This window comes from Mobula birostris, chromosome 11, assembly GCF_030028105.1.
Source record: "Mobula birostris isolate sMobBir1 chromosome 11, sMobBir1.hap1, whole genome shotgun sequence".
In the NCBI taxonomy this organism is placed as follows: Eukaryota; Metazoa; Chordata; class Chondrichthyes; order Myliobatiformes; family Myliobatidae; genus Mobula; species Mobula birostris.
In genome coordinates, this window is record NC_092380.1 from 79189658 (window position 1) to 79214175 (window position 24518).

A 24518-nucleotide genomic window follows, 5' to 3' on the forward strand; every position below is an offset into this window, starting at 1 on the left:
TCAAATCTCCTCAAACTCCAAATGAAATATAGCCACTGTCGTCCCTTCTTTGTAACTGCATCAATATGTTGGGCCCAGGATGGATCTTCAGAGATGTTGATACCCAGGAACTTGAATCTGCTCACCCTTTCCACTGCTGATCCCTCGATGAGGACTGATCTGTGTTCCCTCATCTTCCCCTTCCTGAATACCACGATCGATTCCTTGGTCTTACTGACGTTGAGTGCAAGGTTGCTATTGCAACACCCTCAACCAGCTGATTTACCTCACTCCTGTATTTCTCCTCATCGCCATCTGAAATTCTGCCAAAACTGTTGCGTCGGCAAATTTATAGATGTGGTTTGCACTGTGCCTAGCCAAACAGTTATGGGTGTATAGAGAGTAGAGCAGTGGCTAAGCACGCATCCTTGACATGTGCCAGTGTTGACTGTCAGTGAGGAGAAGATGTTATTTCCAATCCGCACAGACTATGGTTTCCCAATGAGGAAGTCAAGGATCCATTTGCAGAGGAAGGTGTAGAGGTCTAGGTTTTGGACCTTGTTGATTAGTACTGAGGATATGACAGTGTTGAACACCGAGCTGTAATCAACAAACAACAGCCTGGTGTAGGTAACCAGGTGGTTTAAGGCCAAGTTGAGAGCCAGTGAAATTGCATCCAACGGAGATGTATTGTAGCGATAGGCAAATTGCAGTGGATCCAGGTCATTGCTTGCCGGCTGGTGGCATAGTGGCATCAGCGCCGGACTTTGGAGCAAAGGCTCCTGAGTTCGAATCCAGCCGGCTCCCTTACACGCTTTCCATCCGTGCTGGGTTCAGCGTCGAGCTAGCAACTCGGGCCTCATAAAAATAAGAAAGCCTGCTAAAAAAATGCCATCATGACAGCGTCCCGATGACTCCAATCGGAGTTAAGGGCTTTCTTCTTCTTCTTCCAGGTCATTGCTTAGGCAGGAGATGATTCTGATGATGACCAACATCTCAAAGCACTTCATCACAAGGGATGTGAGGACAAATGGGCGAAGGTTGTTGGGGCAGCTCACCCTGCTCTTCTTGGTTGCAAGACACAAGAAGGTTATTCATTTGCAAGGAGGGAATAATTGTAAAGGAGAGGAGTAAATGTAACCTAATTTACTTCTTTGCGTGAAAGCTCTAATTAAAGAAGCATTTCACAAAATTTAAGTTTTTTTTTCAAAAGCAGAAGCATTCTCAAGCAGAGAACATAACAGCTACCACCAGATTCAATTATCTTCATCCTTTTTATGATGGGACTTGTCCTGGCTGGTCCACAAGATGATGCATGTGCAAATCCCTGCCACCGTTGCAGTGCAGCACCACTTAGGATTGAGCTGGAATTTACCAACAAGTTAACCTCAAGGGATCTGCAAAATACATGATCATATTTCTACTGTGTTACTAAGGTTCACTACAGGCAACAAGTTTTGACAAATTTGGATCACAACACCAACCACACTCCTCACCCCCATCTCAAACTTCCCATATTTGGCATGAGTAACAGCTTTAAAAGGTCAAATGTTCCCAGATAGCAAGATAATGAGGCAACAAACATTCACGTAGTCCAAAATACCATAGAAGAGAACGATGTTCAGTCAGATTCCATGTCTGTGACATAGAATCAAAATACAGTGGATTCCGGTTAAGTGGGACTCATTGGGACCAATACATTTTGGCCCAATTAAGCAGCTGCCCTAATTAGCTGAAGTTTCATGGAAATTGTTAAAAGGGTATAAAAAAGACAACCTGTTTTAACTCAGTAACAAATTATGTATTTAAATGAAATACAGAACAAATTAGTACACTACCAAAACTAATACAGTACTATAAACAGTTAATGATGGAAAAATTAACTGGAGTACACTGCTATGTATCTTTAATTGGCCATAAATGAACAAAAAAGCACAGACACCTTGTGCAGATAATGCACCCTCAAAATCTTCATTTTCATTGTAGCATTCAAGATGACTGTCAATACCTTCAAATTATTCATATTTCCTAACTTGTTGAAGTAGTAAAATCATTACATTTTCACTCCTGGTCGTCCCTGGCATCTCCAAGCCTGAATGCTTGAAACCGTAGTGAGCAAAACAGTTCTGAATTGTCTTACTGCTTATTTCTTGCCAACTAACAGTGACAAAAACCTCTGCTTTTTGTGTACAAATACATGCAAGTGATGCTATTTAAAAGCTATACACCCTAAGCACCATGTAGTGCCTTAACAGCCACACTACGTGCACATGAATGACGCTAGCTTAGAAACTGTTCAGCAACAGTCTCTAATTAATCGGCATAGTGTCCCAAATAAAGGAAGGGAATCCCGGCTATTTTTATCCGATTGGATTTTGTTCTTTAATAGTTGTCCCAAATAAGCAGCTGCCTCAATTAACCAATGGCCCAATTAACCAGAGTCCATTCTATATTTTCTTCAAGTCATGATAGGATGCAATTTTTTTCAACAATTCTAGCAAATGATACTTTGGGAAATCCATCTATGCATAAAGTCATTGAGCTGAAATGTTAAAAATCTATGAACTTACATGTACTCATAAGTTTTATTTACCTTTCACAGCACAAGTCCAATCCTTAACATAACTTGTCAGATATTAGATAGGGAACAACTGAGCTTTATAAAGATGGGAAATTGGCTGCTTGGATTCAGAATTGGCTTGCTCACAGAAGGCAGAGTTTGGCAGATGGTAGGAACTAGCCTCCCCAGAATCGAGGACACCTTCAAAAGCAATGCCTCAAAAAGGGGATATCCATCACTAAAGACTACCATCAGTCAGAACATGCCTTTGTCCCATTGCTACCATCAAGGAGGAGGTACAGGATCCTGAAGACACACACTCATCATTTTAGAAACAGCTTTTTCCCCTCTGCCATCAGATTTCTGAATGGACAGTAAACCCATTTACACTACCGAATTATTTTTTCTTGTTTGCACTACTTAATTAATTTATATATTTTTTCTTATTATAACTTAAAGATTTTTTTTATTATTCTCCCTGAAGGTCTGTGACTAGTGGTGTCCTGCCAAGTTCTGCTGAAGGGTCTCGGCCCAAAACATCGACTGTACTTTTTTCCATAGATGCTGCCTGGCCTGCTGAGTTCCTCCAGCACTTTGTTTGTGGTGTTCTGCAATGATTTGTTTACTCAATGAGATTTTTATAAATTACTTAGATAAGGAAGTTGAAGGGTGGGTTAATAAGTCTGCAGATAACACAAAGGTTGGAGGTATTGTGAACAGTGAAGAGGGTTATCATAGGTTGTAATGGGACATAGGCAGGATGCAGAACTGGGTGGAGAAGTGGCAGATGGAGTTCGATCTGGAGAAGTGCGAAGTGATACACTTTGGAAGGTCAAACTTAAAGGAAAAGTACAAAGTTAATGGCAGGTGTCTTAGCAGAGTGGTGGAACAGAAGGATCTTGGGATCCCTCAGAGTTAATACACAAGTTGATAGTGTGGTTAAAAAGGTGTATGGTGTGTTGGCCTTCGTTAGCTGGGGGACTGAGTTCAAAAGCCACAAGGTACTGTTGTAGCTCCATAAAACTCTGGATAGATGACACTTGGAGCATTGTGTTTAGTTCTGGTCACCTTATTTTAAAAATGATATGGTAGCTTTAGGAAGATTGCAGAGGTTTACGAGGATGCTGCCTGGATTAGAGAGCATGTCATATGAGGAAAGGTTGACTGAGCTAGGGCTTTTCTCGTTAGAGCAAGGGAGGATGAGAGGAGACTGCATAGAGGTCTATAGGATGATAAGAGGCATAGCTAGGGTGGACTCCCAGCAACTTCTCCCCAGTGTGACAATGGCTAACACCAGAGGACATAATTTTAAGGTGACTGGAAGAAAGCATCGTGGGGATGTCAGAAATAGTTTTTTTTTACACAGAGAGTATGTTAAATGCTCTGACAGGGTTGGTGGTAGAGGCAAACACATTAGAGACATTTTAGAGACTCTTAATTAAGCAGATAGATAAAAAAAAGTGGAGGGCTATGTGAAGGGGGTGGAATTAGATGGATCTTGGAGTGTTAAAAGATCGGTATAACATTGTGTGCTGAAGGGTCCTTACTTTGCTGTACTGTTCTACGTTCTACTATCATACATTAACAATGTGCCAAACTAACTCTAATCCAATAAATAACTGTTGAAATCTTGAACATGTAGGTGCATGCAAGATCAAAAACTAGATTGATTACATGATTATGTTGACTGGGGAAAAGAATTTAATTATTTTTCTGGACAAGGAATCATAAGCAGCTTGTGAAATAGCGTTAGGCTATTTGAAAATGTGATTCATCCAAAATCCAATCCTTTTCACTCCACAGACCAGAAAGTGAGACACTAAATAAAAAGTAACAACTTCAGAAGTTTACTTAATCATTTAAACCAAGGGCTGCCTCACCCAAAAGACATTATTTGAAACAATACGTTAGTCCATCAGTAATGCACTGCATTTAGTTCTAAAAAGGTGGGAGCAGCAGAATCAAGGAGGAAGGCTGAATCTGGCATCTGAAGTGTCATTAAATGAATTAAATTAACAACATTCTCTTATTTATTCTAGTGATTCTAGGCATCTTAATTAATAATTTATTTATATTGTTATACTTCTAGCAGGTTGGGTGCATGTTAACTTTTGCAATTGACTTCATAACCAGAATGAAGTCTCCAAGTTAATGTAAAACTCTGTTACTGTAAGACCAGAATCTCACACTCATATGCATGCTCAGTTAAACAGCTACTCAGTGAAGTAAATAATAACACATTTCTTTTAAAGTTTAAGGGATTTTAAAGTTAAGTAGGGCAATTGAGTTCAAGAGCCACAAGATAATGGTGCAGCTCTGTAAACTCTGGTTAGGCCACACTTGGCATATTGTGTTCAGTTCTGGTTGCTTCACTATAAGAATGTGGAAGCTTTAGACAGGGTTCAGAGAAACGACAGGGCGCTGCTTGGATTGGAGAATGTGTTGTGTGAGGAAAAGGTGCCCAAGGCTTTTGGAGTGGATGAGAGTAGACTTGATAGAGGTGGATAAGATTATGAGAAGCACAGATAGAGTGGATAACCAGTGTCTTTTTCCCAAGGCGGCAATGGCTAATACTACAGGACATCTGTTTCAAGTGTGTGGAGGAAAGCTTGAGGGGGATGTTAGAAGTAGGCTCTTTTAGACAAAGAGTATTGGGTGCCTGGAATGCACTGCCTGGTGTGATGGTCGAGGCTGATACAAAAGCGGTATTTAAAAGACTCTTAGATAGGCACATGGATGTCAGTAAAATGGACGGTTATGGGCTGTGTAGGAGGGAGGAGGTAGACTGATCATGCAGTATGTTCATATAGGCCAGCACAACATCGTGGGCCAAAGGGCCAGTGCTGTGCTGCTGTGGTCTATATTCCACGCTCTATCTCAGCATGATTGATTGAATCCAATGTTCATGTATGCATGTTTACACACAACTCTTGCTATTTGGGTCCACCTCAAATGGGACAAACTAATTAGTTTCCTTGGCTGCAGACCACAACAAGTTCAAAACAAGAAGTTTGGTCTGGATTTTTTTAAACTGAGTTCAGTCTTAAAACTGAATGTACTGCAAGTTACCTGGTGGTTTCTAACAAGTAATAAACTTCCTATCTTGTGAATTCTGCCATTGCTACAGGATATCCAATCAATTCAATGCTTCATAACTTTAATATTTGTGGATCTGATTAAATTGAGATGGCAGATAACTGGACATTTAAAACAAAATATTTGGTTAATGGGCCATCCTTTTCAGATTTCAATGTCACTTGTTATGGAAGCAATTACCTTTTTAATTATATGTCTGGACATAAATAAAAGAACCCAAATCTCATTGTAGGTTAAATATTTGAGAAATTTCTTAACCCTTTTTAAGAACATGTGTTCACAAGTGACACAAATTTGTACAGAAAGCAGAATAACTTGCGATATTCTGCATTACCACAATGGCTCAGCAGAAGGTGGTGTGATCCAGGTTCAGTCCTGATCTCTAGTGTACATATGGGGTTTGGACTTCTCCCTGTTATCTGGATTTCCCTGGTACTTCTACTGCTGTCTCTTTATTCCTAATATGTGCTCCCATTGAGTGTCAACATGGTTAAGTGGCTCTGATAAATTATCCCCAGTGTCAATAGACAGTAGACGAATCAGAGTGGAGTTGGTGGGTATATGAAGGAAATATAGAGAGGTAAGTAGGGGAATAGAATGGATAGCAATGCTTAGAGCCAACATAGTTTTAGAAGATCAAATAACATCCTTCAGTGCTGTGATATAATTGTGAATGTAACAGGGAGACAAACATATCTATATACAAACACAATGTAGTTCTGGAATTCATCACTAGAGTGTCATTTAGTCCCCTAAATCTCATAAATATTATACTTGTACATTGTTTCATTGAAGAACCAAACTGGTTCTTTTTCTAAATTCGGGAGTTTCTGATGATGTCAGTGATCAGAATGGTTTCAACTTGCTTTACCCAAGCTTTTCGAGCTCTGAAGTGAAATCTGAACCTTCTCATTTAAGAATTCAGGTTCAACTGAAGGTTTTATGTTGTTTCTTGAGATTGGTTTTAACAAGTGGGTCCAGTTAAAGTAAGTTTGGGGGGTGGGGGAACTATAGAAGATGTGGCCAGGTGCAAAGCCTGATTTGGCACGGACACTTCACAGAATGTGTTGTATCCTAGTAATTGAATACCTAAGGCTCCAATTTCAGTTGGGTGAAAACAATAAAGGAAATGTCATTACTCCATGATTTAAGATTCGGAGATATTTGCAAAGGCAATTCCAATGGTATCATTCATTTTGGGAGAAATAGAATATAAAAGCAAAGATGTTAATGTTGAAGCTTTATAAGACATTGGCCAGACCACATTTGGAGTATTGTGAGCTGTTTTGAGCTACTTATCAAAGAAAGGATGTGCTGGCATTGGAGAGGGTCCAGAGGAGGTTCACAAGAATAATCCCGGGAATTAAAGAGTTAAAGTATGAGGAGCATTTGATAGCTTTGCACCTGTAATCACTGGAATTTAGAAGAATGAGGGAAGATTTCATTGAAACCCATTGAATATTGAAAGGCATAAATATAGTGGACGTGGAGAGGATGCTTTCAACAATGGGAGAGTCTAAGAGCAGAGGACACAGCCACAGAATACAAGGACATCCCTTTAGATTAGAGATGAAGAAGAATTTCTTGAGCCAGAGGGTGGTGAATCTGTGGAATTCATTGCCACAGATGGCTGTGGAGGCCAAGACATTATACTTAAAACAGAGGTGAATAGGTGCTGGATTAGTAAGGGCATCAAACGTTACGGGGAGAAGTCAGGAGAACAGGGTTGAGAGGGGTAATAAATCAGCTATGATCAACTGATGGAGCAGACGCAATGAGCCGAGCAGCCTAATTCTGCTCTTATGCCTTTTGGTCTTAATAGTCTTATATTAGCTGTATTAAAATTATACGCTAGATTAACCTGTCTAAAATAACCAGTTCACATTGTCATTGATACAGGCAGTCATCAATTACCACAAAGCACAAGATAAGAGAGACTTGGTTAAGAATTTCCAGGTAGCATAGTGATAAGAATTTCTAGGTAGAAGGTGGAAAATTTAAGAGAAAAGAGGCTTCATTTGGCAGATTATGATGTAGACATAGAACAATTCAGCATGGATACAGGCTCTTCGGCATAACCAGTCCACTCTGACGACCCAGCTAGTCCCAATTTTCTGAATTCAGCCCATATCCCACTCATCAATATACCTATCCAATTTTTTATTAAATCATACTACTGTAACTGCCTCATCCACTTCCCCAGGCAGCTCATTCCATATACTCACCATCCTCTCCTTGAAAAAGCTGCCCCTCAGATCCCTTCTAAAGCTTTCCACTCTTACCCTAATTCTATGCCCCCTATTTTTGGTCTCCTCTACCCTGGGGAAATGACTGTTACCATCCAGCTTATCTATACCCCTTATGATTTTAACTATTTCTATAAGGTCAGAGTTATTATAATGCCATTATTTCTCAAACAAGTTTCCTGTCATCTATATAAACTCTGCAAAGTAAGAGAAAACAAAGAAAGATTATTTATGAAAAACAGCTAGATCAGGTGACATTATGTATCTGCCCTAGTTTGAAACCATTTAACTTGATTTGTTCTGACGAAGTCTTTGATTTTTGGTTTAATGACATACTTGACCTTACGTTGGAAATCATGTGGCATTGAAGTGGTAGAACCTCGCTGTTCAGTTTACCCAAAATCTGGATACAAGCCATCTTCACCTCTGACCAGAAGGCAAGATGTATCCTGAAGGAATTCAGAATGTAAAAGACTGGAATTGTTTAAAAGAAAGACTAGCCTTTAAATAATTTTTTTTTTGATGATCTTGGGATACCCCAGAATGCTTTACAATCAATGACATGTAAGTACTGTTAATGATCCTGAAAGCAACAGTCATTTTGCCCACAAACAGCAATATGATAATGCACAGATAATCTATTTTGTTTTGTGTTAATTAATTGCTGAATATCAGCGAGAACACTGGGAGCAATATTCAAATTTTCTTTAACATAGTACCATCTGATTTTAGATGCAAAACAGACAGGGGCTGCCACAATTTAAAGTCTCATTGAAAAGGTGGCACTTTCAATAGCATAGCCCATCCTCAGTAATACACTGGACAGTCAGCCTAGAATTTCGTGATGTGTCTCTTGAGTAGGACTTGGAGAGGAGAGTGCTACCAACATTTGGCACAGACAACCCAGTGACTTAACTATCCTAATACTTTTCAAAATCAACATCCCTTCCAATCATAATGATCAGCTAAACTTCTAACATTCAAAAACTGCCAGGAAGTATTCTGACACCATTGTTGTTGGCAGAATTTCAGGTAGTGACAAGGGGTCATACAGGAGCGGGATAGATCAGCTGGTTGAGTGGTGGCGCATTAGAAACCTTCCACCCGGCATCAGAAATATCAAGGAATTGGTTGTGGACTTCAGAAAGGAGAAGTCAGGAGAATATAGACCAGTCTTCACTGAGGATGTGACATTATGTCAGCGCTCAAAATATTTTGAATTTCAGAGGTTTTTGGATTTTGGAATTTTGGATAGGATTACTCAACCTGCTGTAACTTTTATATCTTGTACTGTACTGCTGTTGCAAAACAGTAAATTTCACAACATATGTCAGTGATTCATAAACACAACAAAGTGTTTCAAGCAACACACATAAAAGTTGCAGGAGGCCTAGGGAGAAAATGGGGGAGAGGGGAAAAACCCAGAGGATGGGCAAGGGGTATAGTGAGAGGGACAGAGGGAGAAAAAGGAGAGAGAGAAAAAGAATGTGTGTACATAAATAAATAACGGATGGGGTACGAGGGGGAGGTGGGGCATTAGCAGAAGTTAGAGAAGTCAATATTCATGCCATCAGGTTGGAGGCTACCCAGATGGAATATAAGGTGTTGTTCCTCCAACCTGAGTGTGGCTTCATCTTTACAGTAAAGGAGGCCGTGGATAGACATATCAGAATGGCAATGGGACGTGGAATTAAAATGTGTGGCCACTGGGAGATCCTGCTTTCTCTGGCGGACAGAGCGTAGGTATTCAGCGAAACGATCTCAGGTATTCAGCGAAACGATCTCCCAGTCTGCGTCGGGTCTCACCTATGTATAGAAGGCCACATCAGGAGCAGCGGACGCAGTATATCACCCCAGCCGACTCACAGGTGAAGTGTCACCTCACCTGGAAGGACTGTCTGGGGTCCTGAATGGTGCTGAGGAAGTGTAAGGGCATGTGTAGCACTTGTTCCGCTTACAAGGATAAGTGCCTTGTAATTGCAGTGATTCATATGCTAATTCTGATGTGCTGGTCAGGCCATCAATTCTTACCCCATTATTTTCAGGAATTCAGTGGAAGAGCATATGAAAAAAAAATACAGGTTGGAATTCAACTCATCAATAAACAGATTACTTAAACAGAGTTTAGATGTTAGTTTCAAAAAGATACCTCAATTATGGTGTACAATTTCTATTTTAAAAAGTTGAGTTTGTAATTAGCAACTGTTTAATGGTGTTATCCATTTCTCTGGCTTGCTAAAGTGCAGGGATTTTAGAAAACTTTTAAATATATGCATATAGAGCAGCTTCAACAGACATGTAAAAACATGTTGATTCTCCCTTCTGATAGTCTGATTTTTCAAGGATGGAGACTAAACCAGAGGGCTCTGATATACCTCAGTGAGCCAGCACCAACTCCTTCACAGTAGTATAGAGTCAGCAGCTTATATGCTTAGGCCTTAACATATTAGATGACCTGTCTTGAGCCCAGCACTTGGAAGGAATCAGAAGGAAAGTGTGCCTGTGTCTTTACTTTCTTAGCATGCCAAAGAGGTTTATTTTGTCTTCAAGCAGTTGTACAGTTTGATGACAACAGTTCTACAGTTGTACTGATGGAAGTGTCCTGGCTGGTTGCATCATGGTCTGGTCCAGCAATTCAAATGGACGTGAACATTAAGAAGGTACAGAGTGTGGTGGACTCTGCCCAATACATCAAGGGCACATTCTTCTCCACCGTCAGTAGTATCTAAAGGGGCACTGTCTCAAGAAGGCAATGACCATCATTGAAATCCATTACTATCTTCTCCACACCAACTATAAGGCAAGAGCTACAGAAGTACAGAAATCCGACACCACTAAATTCAAGAACAACTACTTCCCTTTAACTATTCGGTCTTTAACAAATTGGTAAAATCATTATCACCATTACAGTTTAGTAACCGTAGGATGACTCTGATAACTTGGCACTAAAATGGATTTTGTTTTTTTTTTGTTCTAACTATGTTGTAAAAATTTTGTTTTTTGTTTTTTTCTTGTGAATGCTGAAGCTTGTGTTGCTGCTGTGTAAGTTTTTCATTGTGGATACATGTTCTTGTGCATTTGACAATAAAATCAACTTCAACTTTGCTTGCAGTGTCATTACTGGTACGTCCAGGACATCGTGGAAGAATTGGCAATTTTGTGGCATAGCAATCCTGTTCCAGCTATTTTATACATCTTCACTTGTGAGGTCACCAAACTTTAGATTTCTTCATCCAATAAAAAGTCATTGAAGTTGTTTGTGTACTTAATATTTTAGTATTAGTTGAGTAACACATTGTTTGATTAAGCATTCTTGTTCATTTAAGTAATTTATTACAGGTTATATGTAAAAGTATGTGAATAGCTAAGATACCACGCCACTACGTCACGCATGCGCCCTTGATTAAAGTAAAAGCAAAACCAGACACATTTTTCCCAGTATTTTTGCTTTTAATTAGTTTCTCATTTGAAATTATAAAATATAACAGTGGCAGCAAAGAAGTTTTAAACAAACCAAAAACAACTACCTACCTGTTGAAGTACAGCAAGAGGCTTGACTTTAAAAAAAGGAGCAGCAAGACATTCAAATTATAAAACAGCGCAGCAAGAAATGATCATATTTTTTAAAAACGCAGCACTTTTTTTCTTTGCAAGAGGAAAAAGATGTTTAAGTTTAAAAAAAAGGCCAGAAAACAGATGGAATTCATGGGTTCATAAACAGTGAGTACCAGATGATAATAATCATAAATAAAAATAAAGAAGAAAAGGTTGGGTACATCGGAATGAGAGATACATTTGATTACACAAGGGACAATTTCATATTGTATACCAAGCGAACTGAGTAGTATTTTGAAGCAAGTGAAATAGCCAATGGAAAGTGAGTGCATTGAATTTAAAGGCATATAGTTTGCCTAGATGTTTAACTGTTTCACTCAAACCAACTGAAATGAGCTTTGCTGATATCATGAAAGTAATGCACGGACATTTAGAACCAAAACCATTGTTGATTGCAGAATATTTTAGGTTTCATAAGTGGAATCAAAAGGAAGGTGAGTCTATTTCAGCATGTGAGGCTGAATTGAAGAAGCTGTCTGAGCATGTCAGTTCAGTGATGGGTTTAATAATGCACTGAGAGATTGATTAGTTGTAGAATCTTATAAGAAAGTGTTCAAAAATGGCTCCAAACTGAAGTATAACTTACTGTACATTTAAATGAGCAGTTGAAATTGTTCCTTCAATGGAAACAATAGTCAGAGACGCAACTGAGTTGCTGTCAGGAATGAAACTGAGCAACATCCAAACAGAAACTGGCCTGGCCGCTCAAATTGTGTTACTGTTGTGGCAGGGGCTCACATACACCGGACCGATGCAGATTTAAAGGCAAATTTTGCAGAAAATGCAACAAAGTACAAAGAGCAGGTCAGCAGAAATAAGTAAATGGTTCACACAGGGAAGAGCAAAAGATAAAAAGTCAAGTAGCAGTTTCAAAATGAGCACTAATCTACATGCTGTTGATGAAAAATCTGATAATGTTGAGAGTGACACAGGACTGGATACCCTTGAGATTTACAACTAACAATAGACAAACAATATGACTTACATCAGAAATAAATGGTAAATTAATTAAATGGAACTGGACACCAGTTCGGCTGCTTCGATCATTCCACAAAATGAGTTTGAATGGAATTTCAAAGATACTAAAATGAAGCCTGCATATATCCAGCTAAGAACTTATACAGGAGAAAGGATAACTCCTGTGGGGACTGACATTTGCAACAGTGAAATACAACAACCAACAAGCCACATTGGGCTTGTATGTGGTAAAAACAGGAGGGTCAGCATTGTTGGGCTGTGATTGGCTGAGATAACTACAACTTGATTGGAGATCCATCCATCATTTGCATGTCACATGCCCTGCAAAGGAGTCAACTGAAAGCGAATTAAGAAAGGTACTGGATGATGCCATAGCTGTGCTCAAGGATGTCACTGGAAAACTCAAACATATCAAAGGTAAAACAGTGTTAAATGAAAATGCCATATCCTGATTTTACTAAGTCCATCCAGTTCCTTATACCATTTGTGATAAAGCAACCAGTGAGCTGGATTACATGGAAGCTGAAGAAACTCTTTCTAAGTTTCAGTAGAGCCCATGGGCAATGCTAGCAGTCCCAGTAGGCAAGAAGGATGGGTCTGTCTGGATTTGTGGTAATTTTTAGATCACCATCAACCCAGTACTGAAAGTAGATCAATACCCTCTGCCTAGGAGAGAGGATACCTTTGGAAACCTTTCTGGAGGAAAACATTTCAGCAAAGTGGACTTAGCCAAGGTCTATCTACAGATGGAGATGGAAGAAGAGTCCAAAGTGTTTCTCACCATCAACACTCATAAAGGGCTTTATCACTCTGCTAGGATTATTTTGGAGTAGCATTTGCAGATGCACTCTGACAGAAGAAATCTGTGGATCAGAAGCTGCAAGGCTGCCCAGACACTCAGTGTTACTTGGATAACATTGTTACTGGCAAAGATGACAAGGAATATCTCCAAAATCTCAAGACAGTGTTAAACAGATTAGAAGATTATGGGCTCAGTACATGATGCAACAAGTGTGAATTCTTTAAACCAAGTATCACTTACTGTGGTCACACCATTGGCGCACAAAAATTACACAAGTGTGTGAGAAAATTCAAGCAGTGGTGGATGACCCAAGGCCAAAGGATATGAAACAGATGTGGTCCTTTTGAGGATTTGTCAACTACTATAAGAGATTCCTGCCAAACTTGGCTACTGTGCTTTACCCCTTGAACACATTACTACAGATTGGGAAGAAATAGCAATGGACAAAGAAATGTGAGGTGGCTTTCAAAAAGGTAAAGGAAATGGTGACGTCAGACACCGTACTCACACATTGTGATCCACATCATTCAGAGAAACTTGCTATGCACCGTTTGGGATGCCAACATGTCCAGAATAATGGTGGCCCGAGCTGTCAAAAACACTTCCTAGATTCCCAGAGTCAACTCCTGCAACCACCACAGAGTCTAAGATTGTTTCACAACCACAAGTCTCACCTGCCAAGCAGAGTGATCTTCCTTGTCAAGAAAGATGTTATCCCACGAGAGTAAAGCCTAATTTATACTTCTGCGTTAACTGGACGCCGTAACCTACGCAAGTAACTTACGCACATTGTGAGCATTTATACTTATGTGTTGGTGTGTCTGCGTCACTCTGCAATTTGCGCACGTCACGCATGCGCACACATCTGCCCGTGCAAGGCTTCATGGTCATGGTAGTCTTTCTCAGGGTAAACAAGACGCCAGCGTCCTCTTTCGTAAAAGTGAAATGTGTCCTCCATAATTTCGGAGGTCTGTAAAGCTTTATGGAAAGCATTGCCTTCCCTGCCCTTCAGTTGCCCAATGGGAAGCTATTGCAGCGTAGGAGGAAATGCGATGCTACCAAGCCGACCAATCACAGTTCTTATGGTCTGCGTTGCTGTGACGCACGGTTACATTTTGGGAGAGGTGCGCGTCGCAGCAACGCAGGCTCTGGCGTAGGGATCCGCGTCGGCTTTGCGGCGACGCAGTACTTACGGCGTCGTGTTGACGCAGAAGTATAAATCAGGCTTAAAAAGCCTCCACAGCGATTTAACCTTTAAGCCTGAATGGGATAATTTATATATATAGATAGATAGATATGTACATAATTTGAGATGCATTCTATGTTGCTTTGGAGTCTATAGCTAAGTGATGTGCATTTAATATTCCAGTAATATTTCAATAGGTTTCAATAGCTGCATTTAATATCAGAGAAATGTATACAATATACATCCTGAAATTCCTTTTTTTCGCAGATATCTGCAGATATTTGAGTAAAATTGTAAATATATAGTTTGATTAAGCATTCTTGATTGTTTAAATATTTCATTATGGGTTATATGCAAAAGTACATGAAAGGCAAATGTCATCATACTGCCATGTCATACCTGCGTGTCTTGCTTAAATTAAAAACGAACTAGATACGCTCCTTCTGGCTCTGTGCTTTTGCTTTTGATTAGTTTTATGTTTTGGAGTTACAACACAACACCACAAACCTACAATTTTTCTTTCTTTCCAATGCTTTCTCCTCATATTGACAAAATATTTCTTCACAATGGAGAGAGTTCTAACTGACTGCTTTCCAGTTCTCTCCACCCCTGCCTGACTAACCATTAAATATACCTTATGTCTTGTGTATTCACAAGTTGTGGAGAAAGAATAGTATAGATCATCTTAACATATTTGCAGGACAGAGAAATCTGATTAACATCAGAACAAATGTTGATGGGAACTATCAAAATATTTTGCATTGCAAAATCAAATGATTTAAGATAAACTGCCAGAGACGTGCTATATTCATTATTTATTAACTTTTTAATCACCATTACTTCTTACAAAATTTACCTTCTAAGACAAAGTGAACTTAAATTCCATATGCAAACACGAGGAAATCTGCAGATGCTGGAAATTCAAGCAACTCATAAAAAATGCTGGTGAATGCAGCAGACCCTTCGAAGGGTCTCGGGCCAAAACGTCGACTGCACCTCTTCCTATAGATGCTGCCTGACCTGCTGCGTTCACCAGCATTTTTACTGTGTTGCTTAAACTCCATATGACTGCAATGGAAATAATACAGAACAATAATATTCCCAATGGGCTATTCCAGTGTTTAGTGGCAATTGCTGAAAAGTAAAACAGACTTCTAAAAAGCATGTAACAATGTTGTTTTTTTCTTCCACATTAACTTCAATTCAGCTTTATTTGAAAGCTGGTATTATTCACAAATGCAAACTATATTACTCCTGGTTCAGTGTGAACATCTGTTCACCTGCACAAAAGGGAAATAATACCTTTGAAAGGTTGCAGCAGCAGTGGTACATCTCAAATTTCAAGCCTCATGCCAAATCAAAATCTTAGCTCTTGAAATGAAAACACAAGTCAGACTGAAGTACTCACCCTTGCTGTGGATCAAGAGCAATGGCCCTTGGTTGATCAAGGTCCTGCCAGAAAAGGACTTTACGATACATTCCATCGAGATTGGCAACTTCTATCCGATTAGTTTCAGAGTCAGTCCAATACAGCTTCTTGCCTAACCAGTCACAAGCTAATCCATCTGGCGAAACGAGACCAGAGATGATCACTTTTTGGGATTTCCCAGTTAGATTCACATGTGTCTGTTTAATGGCTTCTTCGCTCACGTCAGTCCAATATACCACCCCTTCAGCATACAAAAAATCAACAGCAGCTGCATCCTCCAGACCACTGACTACAACCGTTGATTCAGGTTTCACCGATTCTGCATCGACCAACCTGACGTCGCGCCGATTAGCAAAAAGCAGCAGGGGTGACGCTGAGGAGAAACAGGAAAACATAGTTATTATGGAAGATTTTAAATCTTGCTCCACCCCAATCCTTTTATGACCACACATCAATTCATAAACATTTCCTGCCCAGAAGCCAAAAGAACACTTCAATCTCAGACTTATTCCTTACTGATGATAGAATATGCATTTATTACCCGCCACCCCCAGCATAATCTTAAAGTGACACTGACATGTGCTTACATCCTTATCTTGGAAAGTTAACAAATCATATATCATATACTTTAAATGTTGCTCTAAAATATTTGTCACTAGAAAGCATATCCACATGCAGTAAAGGTTAAATACTGCACATCATGAGAACTTTATCATGATTTTGCCCAATTCATATATGTTAGTAACACTGGAGAAATACTTTGGTTACATATTGGCATTTGCCTTTGGACCCAAGGCACAGAGCGATGGTGGAATTGTTTTTGATTTGGAAACCTGAAAACAATGGTGGGTCACAGGGATTAGTGCTGGAGCCTTTCGTAATTGTTAGATGCATTGGTGATGTGGATATGAATGCAGAAGGTACAATTAATAAGTTCACATAAGACGTAAAATGAATGGTGTCATCAATAGTGAGGCAAAGCAAAGGCAGATTGGAGTTATTCCTACTAGTTGTACAAATCAGTGATGAGACCACACTTGGAGTGCTGTGTACTGCACATTTTGGTCACCCTGTTCTAAGAAAGACATGGTTAAATTGGAGAGTGCAGAAAAGATTTACAAGGCCTGAGTTATAGAGAGAGGTTTATTCCTCGAAGTGAAGGAGATGGAGGATGATCTTAAAGTAGTGCTTAAAATTATGACAGATGTATATAAGGTGGATGGTCTTTTTCCAAAGGTCAGTGAGTCCAAAACAAAGGGCCATAGATTTAGGGTGAGAGGGAAAAGATTTCAAAAGGGGTCTGAGGGGCAACTTGTTCATGCAGAGAGAGGTGGTTATATGGAATGAGCTGGCAGAGGAAGTAGCTGACGCAAGCAGAAGAGTATCATTGAAAAAAATACTTGGCTAAGTATATGGAGGGAGGGGGCTCAGATGGAATTAAGCCAAATGCAGGAAACTGGGATGAGATGGATGGGTACTGTGGCCAGCATGGATTAATTGGGCCACGACTATCAATGTTGAATTGATCTGTGACTGTCTATGCTGCATTGCTCCATGTTGCAGTAAGAAGAAAGGACAAGGATTGGTGAGGGAACCTTGGGTTTGGCGAGGTGGTAAATTTAGTCAAGAAAAAAAAAAGTAACATACATTAGGTTTAGGAAGCTAAATTCAAACAAAGCCCCAAAGGATTATAAATAAGCCAGAAAAGAACTCAAGAAGGGTATTAGGAAAGCCAGGAGGGTCCATGAAAAGCCCTTGGTTATTAAGATTACAGAGAACCCCAAGGCATACAATATATACATAAAGCAAGAGGATAACTTGGCAGTGGATAGGACAGTCAAGAATAAAGGAGGGAAAATGTGTTTGGTGGCAAAGGATGTTAGTGAAGTCTTAAATGAGTACTTAACAAGAAGGATTTAGAGGAGGACAGGGAGATCAGTGTGGTAAACAAACAAGGTCATTGCTTTCATTAGCCAGAATGGAAAATATTGGAGTGAGGAAATAAAACATCTTCATCAAGTATTCGCTAGGCCTCAGCTGGAGCACTATGTACATTTCTGGACACTAAACTACCTAAAAGATGTGAGCACAATCGAGAAATTACAAGGAAGACTGATTAAGCTGTTGCCTGGGATGGAGCATTTAAATTGTGATTAGAGACTTGATGTGTTGGGTTTGTTTTCCTTTGAACAGAAGAAGTTAAGGATGGTCTGACAGAGGTATATCAAATTATGTCTGTGGATAGAGTATTTGATAGAAAATCGGCACTGACCTGGGCCGACATTTACGTGCCGGGCAGCACCTAATTAATTAGCATGTTTATTTCAGCTTTTTTCTTAAAGATGTACTGCGTGTCTCCCGGCTACCACTGCATTCCTGCATGCTTCACGGCAATGTATCGCTCGGCGGCCTGGAGGGTGGGGGCCACTACCCCAGCCTGTGACGACTCAGTCTAACATACCATCATCAGTGTGCTCGGCACTGTCCCACTTCCGGCAAGTGATACTACACTGTACATACGTTATTTCTACTTTATATAGGCTGTGTATTTTTACGTGTTATTTGGTAGATTTGGCAGCTTCATAGTTTAAAGGTTACTGGAGAGCGCATTTATGCCAACAGCGCTTGCGTGAGATTTTTTGCCGAGAGCACTTGTGTGAGATTTTCGCTACGGAGATCTGTGCAGGCAATCGTTGTAGAGAAGTATTTCTACTTTATATAGGCTGCGTATTTATCATATCATTCCTGCTTTTACTATATGTTACCGTTATTTTAGGTTTTATGTGTTATTTGGCATGATTTGGTAAGTTATTTTTCGGTCTGCGAACGCTCACAAAATTTTCCCACATAAATAAATGGTAATTGCTTCTTCGCTTTACGACATTCCGGCTTACGAACCGTTTTATAGGAACGCTCTACCTTTGGATGGCGGGGGAACCCTGTATTAATGGTAAGACTCTTGGCAGTGTGGAGGATCAGAGGGATGTTGGGGTCCGAGTCCATAGGACACTCAAAGCTGCTATGAAGGTTGACTCGGTGGTTAAGAAGGCATACGGTGCATTGGCCTTCATCAATCGTAGGATTGGGTTTAAGAGTTGAGAGGTAATGTTGCAGCTATATAGGACCCTGGTTGCACCCCACTTGGAGTACCGTGCTCAGTTCTGGTCACCTCACTAGAGGAAGGACGTGGAAACCATAGAAAGGGTGCAGAAAAGATTTACAAGGATGTTGCCTGGATTGGGGAGCATGCCTTATGAGTACAGGTTGAGTTAACTCAGCCTCTTCTTCTTGGAGCAACGGAAGATGAGATGTGACCTGATAGAAGAGTACAAGACAATGAGAGGCATTGATCGTGTGGATAGTCAGAGGCTTTTCCCCAGTGCTGAAATGGCTAGCACAAGAGGGCATAGTTTTAAGGTGCTTGGAAGTAGGTACAGAGGAGATATCAGGGGTAAGTTTTTTACAGAGAGAGTGGTGAGTGCATGGAATGGGCTGCCGGCGGCGGTGGTGGAGGCGGAAATGATACTTTTAAGAGACTCCTGGATGGCTACTTGGAGGTTAGAAAAATAGAGGGCTATGGGTAAAGCCTAGATAGCTCTGTGGGCCAAAGGGCCTGTATTGTGCTGTATGTTTTCTATGTTTCTCTGTGCAATGGATGAAGTTTCACCTTAATTTCATGGATATATTTAAGCTATTGTGAAACAGTGGAACATGCACATTTTCTTCACAGACATACACAAAATTTAAAGTTCTTGCTCTTTATCTTGAACATTTTAACATGTACTTTCATAATAATCATATATGCTTGCATACATAGTCGAAGAAAAAAAACAACAGCCTTTCAATAGCATCCTTCTGAATACAAACTGTCGACTTAACAAAAGTTCCAGTGGAAATATAGGGGTAGGAATGCAAACATGTCACATCAAATTAATTAGTGTAGTCGCACACTTTGCCATACGGTTGGAAAGGGATGCTTACTCACCATATAAAAAAGGTTGTTCAGAAATAATGCAGTAAATTAAGCACCAAGAGTCAGAAAAAAATACAACACTATTGCTAGAAATTTGAAGGGAACAACGATTGTAAAAATAAGCGCTATTCATGCCTTCGGGATTTCAAATGCCAGTTGACAATTATCACAGGTACAAATAAATCAACAAAATGCTGCATGTTCTTTATCAGGAAGCAAGAAACTACAACTGCTTGAATTCTGAAATAAATGTGACCCGGCAAGTTAAGTAGCAGTTGCGGAGCGAAAAAAGTTAAAATATGAAATCAGTGACCTTGCATCGGAACCAGGTCATCCACCCAAATTGCTTAGTTTTTTTGCCATTGTACAAAATTTCTTTCCATGCAAAGCCTGGGGGATTTAAAGCTCCCTTGGACTATATATGTTGTGGATTTAGCTGCATTTGTACATACTGCATTTCTCCAGTCAATGTGGAAAAAAGTACTGTGGACATAAATTACAAATCCAACAGATCGTGAAAGCCTATCAGTTTCCTTGATAAATGCAGGAATGAATAGTTACTAGGCGTAGACAGGAATGCGGAGCTGAGGTTACAATCAAAGCAGTCATGATTTTATTAATGATAATGCAGGCTCAGGGAGCAAAATGTCCTACCCCAGTTCTTATATTCATACGTCTGTTTTATTTAATTTGCAGTTTGTCACATTGGTTGTTTGTCAGTCTTTGTATATTTCTGTATAGTTTTTCATAAATTCTATTGTATTTCTTTATTTTTCCTGTAAATGCCTGCAAGAAAATGAATCTCGCGGTACTATATGGTAACATATACATACTTTGATAATACATTTACTTAGAACATTAAAACATGTTTCTAGCCCAGCATTGTAACCTCGATTCTGCAAGGAAATGTTTGAGAACAGGGTGCAGAATTTCAAGCCCTGCGGCTGAGATGGAAAGTGCATATCTGAAATTAGTTTAGCAAAAGGATATCATTTGAATTAGTGGACAGTTTACAGGCTGAAACTGCCAGTAAGCTCATCAGAGATAGTGGGAGAGAGTAAACATTGTGCCAGGAGTCCAAGGTACTGAAAGGTACAGTCCCTGACTGAAAAATGCCCGGTGGGAAGGAATGATCCCTGGTGTATAATGCAAGCAATGGGGAGATGTGCTGGTGACTGGCATGACCCATGAAGGAAGGGAGACAGTCAAGGCTATAGAGACTCTAGGATGTCCTGTAAGAATCATAGGATATATTCCTGCTCCTCCTGGTCCTCAATGATTCTAAAGAAAATATACATTTTTAAACTTAGCTTCTTCTTACTGATTTGTAACAACCATACTTTTCAAATGCTTAAGTTATTCCTTTGTACCTCTACCTCCCCCCCACCCCCGCAAAATTTGAATGTTAAAATATTCTTGTGGTGCTGCCTGCCTTCCATAACCATGAGAAATTCTGCAGATGCTGAAATCCAGAGTAACGCACATAAAATGCTGGAGGAACTCTGCAGGTCAGGAAGCAGACACGGTAAGGAATAGAGTCAACATTTTGGACTGAGACCCTTCATCAGGACGCACGCTTCGTCCATACCTACTTAAAGTTAAGTTACTGACTTGGGCAGAGTGGGAGTTGCTGATGGGTCAAGGGATCTTTACAGCCCCACTACATTCGACACTCAGCTATACTATTCTCAGAAGGTGGTAAATTTATACAAATAGTCTAACTCAGTAACCTAGACATTGACCTCAATACTTCCTTGTGCAATTGCTTCCTCAATTTCCTTAGTTCAGATTGGCGACAATATCTCCTCCATGATCTCCATCAGCACAGGTGCACCACGAGGCTGTGTGCTTAGCCCCCTGCTCTACTCACTTTACACCTACGACTATGTGGCTAAGCACAGATCCAAAGTCATATTCAAGTTTACCGGCAACATCACTGTCATAGGCCGGATCAAAAGTAGTGAGGAATATAGGAGGGAGATTTAATATCTGGCTGAGTGGTGCCAGAACAACAACTTGATGTCAGTAAGACCAAAGAGCTGTTTATTGACTTCGGGAGAAGGAAATCAGAGATCTATCATTCAGTCCTCATCGGAGGGTCAGCAACTTTAAATTCCTTGATGTTATTATTTCCAAGGACCTGTAGTGGGCCCAGCACATAAAGACAATTACAATGAAAGCACAGCATCACCTCTACTTCCTAAGGTGTTTGTGAAGATTCAGCATGACATCTAAAACTTTGACAAACTTCTATAGATGTGCAGTGGAGAGTATATCGATTGGCTGCATCACAGCCTGGACTAGAAACAGCCGTGCCCTTGAACAGGACATCCTACAAAAAGTAGTGAATAGAGCCTAGTCCAACACGGGTACCGCCCTCCCCACTATTGAACACATCTACACCAAATGCTATCGCAGGAAAGCAACATCCATCATCAGGAACCCTACCACCCAGGACATGCTCCCTTCTGATTATTGTCATGAGGAAGAAGGTACAGAAGCCTCAGGACTCACACCAGCAAGTTCAGGTTAGTTATTATCCCTCAACCATCAGGCTCCTGAACCTGGGGATAACTTCACTTCATCATTGAAATGTTCCCACAACCTATGGACTCACTTTCAAGGACTCTTCATCTCATGTTCTCAACATTTATTGCTTATTTATTTATCACTGGTATTTCTTTCTTTTTGTATTTGCTCAGTTTGTGCCTTTTGTACACTGGTTGAATGCCCAAGTTGGTGCGGACTTTCATTGATTCTATTACGGGGTATTATTCTATTATGGATTTATTGAGTATTTCGGCAAGAGAATAAATCTCAGGGTTGTATATGGTGACATATAAGTACTTTGATAATAAATTTACTTTGAACTGTTCCTGAACCTGGTGAGGGTACATAATGGTGGCTGCTACCTTCCTGCGACAATGCTCCTTGTAGATTTGCTCAACAGTGGGGTGAGTTTTACCCCTGGACTGGGCTATATCCACTACTCCTTGTAGAATTTTCCATTCAAGTGCATTGGTGTTTCCATACCAGACTGTGATCCTGCCAGTCAATGGTTGCCACACATCTATAGTAGTTTGTCAAAGCTTTAGATGTTATGCCAAATCTTCGCAAGCTCCTAAAAAAGTAGAGGAGGAGCTGTGCTTTCTACATAAATGAACTTATGTGCTGGGCCCAGGACAGATCTTCCGAAATGATAACACCAAGGCATTTAAAGTTGCTGACCCTCTCCACCTCTAATGAGGACAGGCTCATGGACCTCTGGTTTCTTCCTCCTGAAGTCAAAAATTAGCTTGTTGGTCTTACTGACATTGAGCGAGAGGCTGTTGTTGTGGCACCACTCAGTCAGATTTTCAATCTCCCTCCTATATGCTGATTCATCGCCACCTTTGATTCGGCCAACAACAGCGGGGCCATCAGCAAACTTGAATATGGCATTGAAGCTGTGCTTAGTTACAGCTCGTAAGTGTCAAAGTGAGTAGAAGAAGGGGCTAAGCACACAGCCTTGTGGTGCACCTGTGCTGATGGAGATTGTGGAGATGTTGTTGTCAATCTGAATTGACTGGTGTCAGCAAGTGAGAAAATCAAGAATCCAACTGCACAAGGAGGTATTGAGGCCAAGGTCTTGAAGCTTCTTGATTAGCTTTGAGGGGATGATACTGCACGACGAGCTGGAGTTGAAAAAGAACATCTCGTTGTATGCATCTTCCCTGCCCAGACATTGCAGGATTGCTTGAAGTGCCATTGAGATGACATCTGTTGTGGAACTGATGCGTTGTTAGAGAGGATCCAAGTCGCTTTATGACAAATAAAGCTAATTTCTTAAAGGCTTTAACAAATCCTGCCCATAATTTAGTATCTAATATTTCATTTTTAAACTCCACATTTCCATATGGATTAAGGGGAAATGCACGGTGTTTTAAAATCCAAAGAACAACTTCCTTTCCCAATCAGAACAGAATTTGAAAGATCATTGTCAACAAATACATACACCTGAATGTAAGTATAAGAAACAAGAGTTTAACAGTATGCACGTTGTCAATTTGGCTCATGACATTTAGAACTTCAAGTAGTATGCAAAAATTATTTCTGGATTAAATTGCGTTCATTCCCATGGAAAAAGGCATAGTTCTAGAGAATTGCACATTTTTTGTTTCAAATATAAAAATATTTAATTGGCTTAATTGTTTTGTCTTGTGTTATTACTAATATTATATTGAAACTTTTAATAATTAAAATGGTATACTCAATTAATAGTTTTTTACTGTTACTGGAAAAGCCATTAGTTAGCTTTGACAGCTCGTGCAGGCTAGAGAACATGCCCAAAGCTTTAAAAGAATTTGCACTGGAAACTCCTGCATGAGACAGGATCTCTTCTATCAGGTCCGTGTCAATTTTATGGAGAAGCTCTTGGCAGGGAATCCAGAGAAAGTTGAACTTAGCTAGTAGCTCATATGCTGAGTAACCTGCAAACTGCTGATTGCACTGAGCAAGATGAGCCTGAATTCCTTGAAAGGGTAGAAAAACTCATCTTGGAAATATGGTTGGAAGTGCTGATCAAATGGAATACTTTGATTTTACATAATTACCTTTCGAAAAAACATACTTATCTATGTGTATTGTGCATTTAATATTTCAGTAATATTTTAGT

General features: G+C 40.0%; 1 protein-coding gene across 2 annotated transcripts in view; it reads right to left on the reverse strand.

Annotated features, from left to right (window-relative positions):
* Positions 1 to 24518, reverse strand: part of lrp5 (low density lipoprotein receptor-related protein 5) — a 221366-nt gene that overhangs the window by 162270 nt on the left and 34578 nt on the right. For both annotated transcript variants that reach the window (XM_072272622.1, XM_072272621.1), the window contains exon 2: positions 15871 to 16264. In XM_072272622.1, coding sequence (XP_072128723.1) covers positions 15871 to 16264 — 394 coding nt within the window. The remainder of the gene's footprint in view (positions 1 to 15870; positions 16265 to 24518) is intronic.